Source organism: Benincasa hispida, unplaced genomic scaffold (genome assembly GCF_009727055.1).
Source record: "Benincasa hispida cultivar B227 unplaced genomic scaffold, ASM972705v1 Contig242, whole genome shotgun sequence".
Taxonomy (NCBI): domain Eukaryota; kingdom Viridiplantae; phylum Streptophyta; class Magnoliopsida; order Cucurbitales; family Cucurbitaceae; genus Benincasa; species Benincasa hispida.
In genome coordinates this window covers 21,735-32,481 of record NW_024064770.1, presented here as the reverse complement: position 1 = coordinate 32,481, position 10,747 = coordinate 21,735, and the positions used below count along the sequence as shown (strand labels likewise).

General features: G+C 32.2%; 1 protein-coding gene across 1 annotated transcript; it reads right to left on the bottom strand.

Moving 5' to 3' along the window:
* On the bottom strand, positions 1-10,062 carry LOC120069101 (linoleate 9S-lipoxygenase A-like). The gene is made up of 3 exons (XM_039020783.1): positions 9,742-10,062; positions 6,270-6,556; positions 1-290 (listed from the first exon to the last, which is right to left on the bottom strand). The coding sequence occupies exons 1-3, from the start codon at positions 10,025-10,027 to the stop codon at positions 33-35; spliced, it is 831 nt and encodes a 276-aa protein (XP_038876711.1). The 5' UTR covers positions 10,028-10,062; the 3' UTR covers positions 1-32.
* Positions 10,063-10,747: the final 685 nt, after the last annotated feature.

Here is a 10,747-nt window from a genome sequence, read left to right as displayed (position 1 = left end):
TTTTTTTTTTTTTCTTCTGTGTATGTCAAAAATCAAAAGAAAATCTTGCCTCGAGGTGAAGGTCCTCGTCCAGTTCTTCCTCTACGAGGATAAGGATAGTCACTCGAGTTTCCAAGAATTTGTCTAGCATTTTCTGAACCTAAATCTTTCTCATCAAGATCGTTGTAAACATCATAATCATATATTCTGTCTCTTTCTTGACGCTCTCCTATTCCATCTCCTCTTAACTTTATAAGCTCGTCATTTCTATACTCTTGTAGTGCCTCCGGTGTTTGAAATGGAAGATATGCCTAAAAATGATGCAACAAATTTGAGATTAGGTCAAATCCATGGTTAAAACGAGTAAATTCATTCTTAAAATTGAGAGGAATGTTTTCTAGAAACAAAATTTTATTTCCAAACATGATTCAATAAGTTCTCAATACAATTATAAAAGTGGTTAGGGGAGTGACAAAACAAAACCAGAGAGAAAGTAAAGCATAATAGAAATAGCAAATGCAGATAAAATCAAGAGCCTCGAGGAGGCTGCAAAAACAGAAATAGAAAAAAAAAAAACTATTTTTTTATTGTTCCTAAAAATATTTCACACTAAAACATTTTTTAAAAATTAAAAACAATAACAAACAGAATGAATTATCAAATAAGTATGTTTCCTAGAAAATATAAATGAAAACAAGAAACGGAAAATGGAAGTGTTTTCGAACCTGCCTTTTAAAAAATAAGACTAAAAGTTTTGAGCAATAAGCTAGGCATGCATGCATTAGTATCCCTTCATTTCAATTTCATGAGTTGTGTTCTTTAAAGAAAGAATGTGTCGTTTCATTTTTTTTTCCTACCAACTTGAAGAAGAGACATGGTTATTCAAACTATCACAAATTAGTCTATAAATATAGTTGTTGAGACCAAAAAATAGATCAACTGTAAATTTTTATTACAGAGAAAATAGACGAGCTGCCTGCAAGACCAAAAAATATATATAAACAATAATAATTGAGCATTGGTGAGGCATCAAGCCACACACTCTTCAATTTTTAAGTTAGTCCCGAGTTTGTAAGTAACTTGACACTAGAAAATAGTAAAGGATTTTTAAGCATACTTTCAACAAATAATTTTGGTAGTTTATATAGGACAAGAGCAGAGGAGGTCGATGAGACAAGAAGAAAATATTGAGGGGGCATTGAAAGCTAGAGTGCAGCAGGGACAAGGTGGAAGAGACAAGAAGGGGAAAGGGAAGAAGAAATGTGGCAGCAGTAGCTCAGAGTCTGCTGCAAAGAATGCTGGTAGCACATGCAAGCATTATGGGAAGCAGAATCATCCACATTTTAGATGCTAGAGAAGGCCAGATGTGAAGTGTAAAAGATGTCATTTATTGGGGCACATTGAACGATTCTGTAAGGAAGCAAAAACTCAACAACAAGAAGGAGCACATGTTGTAGTACAACAAGAAGATCAACTCTTTGTGGCTACTTGTTTCTCATCAGCTATGAAGCATAGACACGAATACGGTTATACGATACGGATATGATCAGATATGGCGATTCGTCAGTTTCTAAAAAACTAAGATACATATACGTTTTAGATATGCTATTTTATAATATATATATTTTTAAAAAATGAAGATACTGATACATTGAAGATACATTTTCCTTTTCTTAAAAAAATATAGGATATAGATAAATTTAGCATACAAGTTAATAACAATAGCACAAAATAGAATACAAACACCGAAATAACAATATAAAAAAAGCAAATCTAAGATGTTGAAGTACAATAGTTAATAAAAAGCAATAGAAAAGTGACTCAATTATACAAAAAGAAGAAGAAGATTAGAGGGAGAAGTATGAAGATAAACGAAGAACTTTCTTCATTGAATTGTTGAAGATATCCAAATGGTTTATATTTTAGTGGACTTCGTGGGGACTCAAATGTGAAGATAAAGATTAGATGATTTTAGGGTTTGGTCTTTTATTTACTTTTTTCCTTTTATTTTTGGACTCGAGTAATGAGCTTTCTAAATAGGTTGCCTAGTTTTAGATTGGGAAAGATTAGATGAGTTGCTTGTCTTTTTTCTTTAAAAAACATGCATAGAAATAGATACGTCAAATCGCGTGTCAGATACGTATTTGGAAAGTATCTGAAAGTATTGGTAATTGGTATCCGATACGTGTCTGATACAGATTCTTTGCCTCACATGAAGTATCTGTGTTTCATAGCTCATCAGTCACTCAATGTGATGGTTGATTGGTTGATAGTAGGTGTACCAATCACATGACAAGTGACAAAGAGTTGTTCAAGGACCTTGACAAGTCATTTAAGTCAAGGGTGAAGATAGAAAATGGTGAGTATCTAGAAGTAAAGGGGAAAGGCACAGTGTCAATAGAGAGCTATGCTGGAACCAAGGTGATTACTGAAGTGTTGTTTGTCCCCAAAATTGATCAAAACTTGTTAAACATTGGTCAATTAGTAGAGAAGGGATTCAAAGTGTTGTTTGAAGAAGGAAAGTGCCTCATTTCTGATTCCAATGGGAATGAGTTGTACAAAATAAAGATGTAGTACAAGAGCTTCTCGTTGGATCCACTCGAGAAGGAGCAGATAGCTTTCAAGTGTCAAGTGAATGACATTGAGTTATGGCACAAGAGGTTGGGGCACTTTCATCAGAAAGGGTTGCGGTATCTGTAGAAGAATGAGATGGCAATAAGAGTACCAGTTCTGGAGGAGCTGAAAACAAACTGTAGAGCTTGTTTAACAGGGAAGCAAACAAGGCTGCCTTTCAAGAAGTCACAATGGAAAGTAACTGAGAAGTTGCAGCTCATCCACATTGACTTGTGTGGATCTCAACCAACTCTCTCACTAAATGGTAGTAGGTATTTCATATCTTTATTGATGGTTATACCATAATGTGTTGGATATATTTCATTAAGCATAAGTCTAAAGTAGCTGAAGTGTTTCTGAAGTTTAAGAGATGGGTTGAGAATCAAAGTGGCTGTAAGATTCAGGTGGTGAGAACTGATAATGGGATTGTAACAATTCCTTCTGTGAAGAAGCTAGGATAGAGCATCAGTTCACTGCTCCATATTCTCCACAACAAAATGGAGTCAGTGAAAGGAAGAATAGGCACGTATTATGGAATGACAAGATGTTTATTGCATGAGAAAAACTTGCCAAAGGAATTTTGGGCTGAAGCAGCAAACAAACAGGCTTTTCTGTTGAATAGACTACCTACGAGGGTATTGGAAAAAAGACACCTTATGAAGCTTGGTTTTGTACAAACCAAAATTGACAAATTTTAAGGTGTTTGACAACTTGTGTTTTTCTTATGCTCCATAGGTGAAGAGAGACAAGTTGAGTAAGAAGGCCGAACCAGGAATCTTTGTAGGCTACAACATGGTGTCCAAAGCCTACAAAGATCTATCAACCTCAACAAGAGAAGATGGTGATTAGCAGAGATGTTCAGTTTTTGAAGGATGAGGAATGAGACTAGACAGAAGAAGCAGAGGTGAAGCAACAAGAAGTCTCTCTAGATCCCGATGAGTTAGTTGATGATGCACTAGTTAGAGGGACTAGACTATTGATGGAGGTGTATGAAAGAAGTAGTATGAAGAAGCTAAAAGAGATACGAAATGAATGGAGGCAATGAAGGAAGAGTTGAGTATGATAAAGAAAAACAATACATGGGAGCTGGTGGAGAAGCCTGCAGACAGGAAAGTGATTGAAGTCAAATGGGTTTCCAAAACTAAATTGAACCCAGATGACTCTGTGAACAAGCTCAAGGCCAGGTTAAGGTAAAAGGATATGCACAAGTCTGGGGAATTGATTTGCAAGAATGGACACAATCAGGTTGCTACTGGCTGTGTCAGCCTAGCATGGATGGAAGGTGTATCATCTAGATGTGAAGTTAACATTCATAAATAGAGTGTTAGAAGAAGAGATCTATGTTGAGCAACCAGACGGATTCATCATACCAGGACAAGAGCAAAAGGTTTATTTGTTGAAGAAGGCTCTCTATGGGTTGAAGCAAGCTCCTAGGGCATGGTACAACAAGATGGATGATCACTTGCTGAACCTGGATTTTGTGAAGAGTCTAAGTGAATCCACACTCTATGTGAAGAAATCAAGTACTGCTATTGTGATTGTATCTGTCTATGTAGATGACTTTCTAGTGATAGGAAGTAATGATGCTCAGATAGAAATATTCAAGCATGAAATGATAAAGGCGTTTGAGATGACTGATCTAGGTCTGATGCATAACTTCCTATGCATGGAGATTCAACAAAGGCAGAATGAAATACTCCTTTGTCAGAAGAAGTATGTAAGAGAGATATTGAAGAGGTCAATATGGAGGAGTGTAAGAGTGTGAACACTCCAATGATTCAGAAGGAGAAGTTGCAAAAGGATGATGGAGAGGAACCTGCTGATGAGAACGTGTACAGAAGTCTAGTTGGATGCCTCATGTATCTCACATCCACTAGGCCTGACATTATGTACACTGTAAGTGTCTTATCTAGATTTCTTCACTATCCAAGCAAGAATCATATGGTTGCTGGAAAAAGAGTTATGAGATATCTGAAAGGCACACTGTCTTTTGGGATCGAAGTTAGTAAAGTTGAAAATTTTGAGTTACAAGGCTACTCAGATAGTGATTGGGCTGGGTCATTAGATGATATGAAGAACATCTTTGGCTATTGTTTCACTTTTACCTCAGGGTGTTTCTCATGGTGTTCAAAAAAGCAACATATAGTGGTTCAGTCAATTGTAGAAGCTGAGTTCATTCCAACGACAGCAGTAGTCAACCAAGCTGTTTGGTTAAAGAAATTGATGCATGACTTACATCTGAAGCAGGAAAAGTGTGTGAAGATGTTTGTGGATAATCAAGCCACTCTAGCCATCTCATTGAATCTAGTCTTTCATTGAAAGATCAAACATTTTAAGATCAAGTATTATGTTCTAAGAGAGATGCAGAAGGAAGGAGAAGTGCAGCTGGTACATTGTAGCTCAGAAGAGCAAATAGCTGATATCTTTACTAAGTCCTTTTGTGTGAGTCGTTTTCAAGCTCTTAGGAGCAAGTTAGGTATTTGTAGTATTTGAGTTAGGAGGAGAATGTTAGTAACTCAAAACTGCAAATTAGTTTTTCAGTTGGTCTAGTCAATTCCTAGTTTCTAGGAAATAGTTGAAGTTATTTTTAGTTGTAGTCAAGTCTAAATTCCTATTCTTGTGGAGTTAGTGGGATTAGTTGCTAACATTGTGGAATCTAATTTTAGATTTAAGATATGTATTTATATGGAGTTTTCTAGAATGAAATTAACACACTTCCCATTTTTCTCATTTTTCTCTCATTATTTAGAAGAACAGATTTTAAACTCAATCACTTTAAAGTCTTCCATGGGTCGTTTAAGGTCCCCCATGCATTTTGCAGAGGTCATTCATGGATCCTCCAAGGTTCTTTATGAGATTGTTAAGTCTTCCATGGGTTGTACAACTGTCTTTTCATGGGTTCTGCAAGGCCCCTTATGTAACTCTTAAGTTCTCCATGGATCGTGTAGAAGTATTGGTCCTCCAAGGTCCTCCATTTGACTTATAAGTTTTTCATGGGTTCTCCAAAGTTCTCCATGTGACTCCTAGGTCTTTTATGGTATTATTGAGCTTCCCTACACATCCTTTGAGTCTCTACTAAGCTCCCCTCATGGATCCTCTAAACTACCTTTTAAGCTCTCCATAGGTCATCTGAGCTACCATTAAGCTCCCATAGGTTATCTAAGCTACCAATGGGATCCTTCATGAGTCCTTTGAGCTTACTCTCGCTTCCTCATGACATAGGCTAAAATCTACACATAACCATGTCTCTTCTCCAAATTGTAACATTATTTTTCATTGACACTTTTTTCCCATAAAACAAAATTCTCAAATTTTAAAATTTTGTTGATCTTCGGTTTATTATACAAAGAAGAGTTCATTGGATCTTGTGAACGAGTAGTTGTTTTCCTAATAAAGAAAATCTAGTATATCATAGGAGACAATTATATTTCAAACTCAAACACTAGAATAAATGAGTAAAATTGTCTTAATGAGACAACGTGAATTTGTTAGGCTCAAATTTTCTCTTATGTATGAAGGCAATGATTTTCTTGTTTTATATGCTATTTTCTATAACAGAGGTATCACATTATATTGTACTAATGTTTAGAGGAAAAAACAAATTAACGATATCCAAATAAGTATGAATAATGTTTAGTGGTAAAATAAAAAAAAAAATTGAAGGAAGAATTAATTACCTTGTTGATAAAGAAGATGCGTTTGGATTTAAAAGAAGGGTAAATCCAAGAGTTGCAATCAAAATGGATAGTTCCATGGCCAGGAACATTTTCAAGAGTAAGAGATTTGAGGTAGAATTTGGTAAAATGTTTGTTTCTTATAAGGAAAGCTCCCGGAAGTCCAATCTCTTCATCCCACTTAAAATTTACTTCAAATGAAACAAAATCTCCTCCACATGAACATTTCATTTTACTACTCCTCTTTTCAAGGTAAACTTTTTTTCCCACCTTCCCTTTCCCGTTCCATGCTGCATAAAACCATATACAAAAATTCTCAGCACAAACAAAAAATATTGATATGTTTTAGCCGACTTAAACTGATCCATGTGTTGAAGTCCAAAATCAATTGACAATGAGAGAAATAATTTATATATCAATTGATAACATATTATATTATACTAAAAAGAACAAAGAGCAATTGCAAATATAGCAATCAAGAGTTTAGATTATATCGCTGATATAAAAGTCTATCAATGATACAGTCTATCATTAGTAGGAGTAATCAGAAATCGAATCTATCATTGTTATATTTTGTTATATTTACCATCTTTTAAATTTTTTTTGTTATACACTTAATTATTAGCTCTAAAGATAGTACTATCAATTTCAATTACTTGAGAAAAAAAAGATGGCAGATATGCATTCTCCAAGTATTGTTTGATAAGTGGATAAGATATTTATATAATCAAAAAAATGTATGAGCCTTTTTTTTTTTTGCATTGTTCTTATTGACCATATTTTTTTTATACCTCATTTCATTTTTGTGCATTGACTACAAAGATTTAGGCTTGTTTGGGATTTGTTTTGTTTGCAGGAGTAAATAGGGAGGATTTAGTCTAAAAAGTTGTTTAGCAAAATTTGATTATTTATTAATTTATGTAAAATCACTTTATTCTTACATCCACAATCACCCTCATACCCACCTTCAAATTTAAATTTAGCTTCCCAAAAATCTATCATCTTCCCAAACTAAATTTAAAAAATTCCAAATATTGCATATATTTTCTTTTGGAAATTTTCGAAAGTAGAAAAATAATCAAACTATTTAAATAAAATAGTAAAATTTTAATCTTTCTTTATAAAGATTGATAAAGGATGATAGAAGTCTATCACCGATAGACGTTGATAGAGTTCTATCAGTGTCTATCAATATTTTTTTTGCTATTTTTGTAAATAGTTTGACATTTTTTTTATTTATGAAAATTCCCTTTTTCTTTTTCTCATATCAACTAAACATGGATTAACCATCTTTCTTTAAGAAAAAAAATAACTTTCATAGAATATTTTAGATTAAACAATGTTATTTTTAATTAAAAGTATACACGTTTCTTTAAAGAATTATTTTATAATAAATTTGATATTAAAAATGATATTAAATATCAATATAAAAATAATTGAAATAATATGTTTGCCTGGGTCAATATAGCCAAATGATGACAATTATTTGTAACCCTTCAAATAAATTAGACATACAATGTTTTTAAAACAATTATTGGTGAGAATCCCCCTTCAACAAATCCATGTGCAATAAATCATGATTTTGACATAACTCTTAAGAGAAACTTCTTAGAAAAATGCTTAATTTGAAAACGCTTTTTCACAAATATTGGAGTAAGCCATCTTTGAATTCAAATGAAATAAGAAAGTTGGTTGAAACTTCAAACTACATATACCATGGAAAGAAATTAATAACAAGTAATCAAGTCAGAAAATGATAGGTTTTAAAATTTTCAATTATACCCCTACAATTGAATAAATTTAAAATTGAATGACAATTACTTGGAAGATTCAATAGTTAACCAGTTAATAGAGAATTTTGTAAAGAAAAATTAGATCATCCAAAATCTCTCGTATAAAATCTTTCGTTAACCAATTTTAATCTAAAATAAAAAGGTATTAGGATTGTCAAAATAAACATTATTCAACTGACATAATTATCACGTTACAATGATAAAAGTTTGGAAAAAATATCTCATTCTATCCCTCAATAATTATTATATGTTTTCAATTTCAACCAATTAAATTTTAGAATTCACACCCATTTTTAAATCTTATTAAACTTGTATTATGCTCCAATTTCGAGAATAAAAAAAAACTTAAAATGAATAAAAATGTAATAATTTCAAAAAAAAAAAAAAAAAAAGTAAAAATCTCGTTTGAACCTAATTAGGGTAGTAACATTATACATATTTGTGTTGATGTTTCTCCCTACAAATAGGTTTGATTGATAATAAGGGACAAAGAAAAAAAACGTAAAAATCTCGTTTGAACTTAATTTTGAGGATTGAACCACTGACTTCTAAGGACGGAGTGCATGCAAATACCACGTTGAAACAAACTCACTTAAATGGATAAATACGACAGTAAAATTAATATTTTATACACTTCTAGTTTTGAAATTTGTAAAGAAGGCTAACAAGTTGTAGTTATTATTTAAACAACCCTTCATCCCAAAAGAAAAAGTATATAATTAAACGACCCCGTTGACGGATAGCTATTAATATTAATTAAGAGAATCAGATGGATTAGAGAATCTCTTACACTAATACCAAGTAGAAGTCACATTAACTTGAAATATTTTCTAAACTCCATCCATTAATTTGTAGTAATTAGCCTCAATTTTTTAATCCATTAAACACCTATGAATTTAAAATATTGTTTATAGAATGGACCATTAAATTAAGATAACAAAATCTTTTTTATTAGAAACATACAACTAATAAGTTGATAAATTGGTCAGTAGGTGTACTAGAATATCTCAGTTAGGTTGATATATTTGTAGCATCCTCATCATATCCTAGCTCCAATTTCATTCATATAAACAATAAAAATACAGAAGGAGCTGGTAGATAACAATTCACATGTTGCATTAACATTTTAGAATAATATTCAAATTAAAACCAATTTAAGCATAGTTCAACGGGCAACCATCGTTGTTGAAATCATTATTTATTTACATAATGCCTGAGGCCTAAGATTCGACATCTAATGGCCTTGACATCCTCATGACCTGGCATCGTTATTCTTACTTGTCTTAAACTGTTTCTAAGAGTGAAAATTATCCTCATCGACCAACACGGGTTCTTTCTTTTAGCATATTTGTCCTCACTCACATGTTTCTTTAAAAAAATTTCAGGAGGTTACCCAGTATAGGATTGCTCCAAATTAAACACACTTAACTTTGGAGTTCCTATAATTAAATCATAGAAAAAAAAAGTGCAATCTATCGGTATAGGTATGTAATAATTACAATTTTTTTAAGCCTTTCTTAACTATACATATTCTCATTTCCTCATGATTCTTCTTATTTAGATGTAAAATCGGTTCATTCATGTACCTTTTCTAGACTCAAGCATCACAATTACAATAAAAAAACATGAGAAAATAATGAAAGAAGGGTCAAAGGAAAAGGGTAAAAGAAGAAGGAACTTACATTGATTGGTAGAGCTAACGAGTTGAAGAGAAACATTTCCTCCTAAAGATTCACTGAATTTATGAAGAACTCGATTGGCTCCATTAAGAACTCGATTGGCTCCATGAAATAAATGATTGAGGGTTGAAACACTTATGTTTAATGAATTTAATCCATCAGGACTTATGTGTACTGATTGATTGGATGGAACAACAGCTTGATTTGCTCCTGAAATAATAATTGTGTCTTCTGATAAAACTACAACTCCTTTAACATTTTCTCTTCTTCTTCCAAATAACAACTCCATCTCTTTACTCTCCTTATGATTATGAGAAAGAAATGTACAAGTTATTTATAAACTATGTATAAAACCCAAAAGGGTTGACTCCAAAAACTATATCAAGTGGTCAAAGTCTTTTCATTTTATGTCCAATTGCCTCTATGTGGGACATCGAGTTGTTTGGTCACATCCGAAGACTTGTCGAAATGTTCTTTTAATAGTGTTGAAATAGAAATGTTATTTATGCATTATTAGGCCAAAATATCATTTTGGTCGGGTTTGTTCCATTTTAGTCAACGTACTTGCATCATATAATCATACGCAAAAATTTTAAAATAAATTTTAAAAAGGAAGTTAGAAGAGTACTTTTCTACGTGGCGAATTATGTGATCCAAATAGCTAAGGTTTGTGTCTAATAGCTTCTTGAAAAATTCAAAAGTTTAAAAAATTGTTTTATGTTTATGAATTCACTAAGTTTAGCAAATATGAGTTGGAGAGATTGTGTTTTTCTTCTTTTTTTTTTTTTTTTTTAACTTATTTTCAAATTCTGTGATCTAAATATCGTAAATTCCGTGAGACAATTTTCCATGTTTTATGTGTAATAAGATCTTGAATTTAATTACCAAATATGTATAATATAATAAATTATAAATTGAACGATGTTGTAAAATAATAATTTAACAAAATTTTAAGTATAAAAGATGATCATAAATTAGTTAAATTAAAAAGTTATAAGATGACTTGTTA

Bases quoted from the DNA above. Each gene is read 5' to 3' on its own strand.
- LOC120069101 (XM_039020783.1), bottom strand. From the start codon at position 10,027: ATGGAGTTGTTATTTGGAAGAAGAAGAGAAAATGTTAAAGGAGTTGTA. The intron at 6,557-9,741 runs GTAAGTTCCTTC...GGTTTTATGCAG, and splicing joins CGTTAGCTCTACCAATCAAT to CATGGAACGGGAAAGGGAAG. The intron at 291-6,269 runs GTAATTAATTCT...CATCATTTTTAG, and splicing joins GCATCTTCTTTATCAACAAG to GCATATCTTCCATTTCAAAC.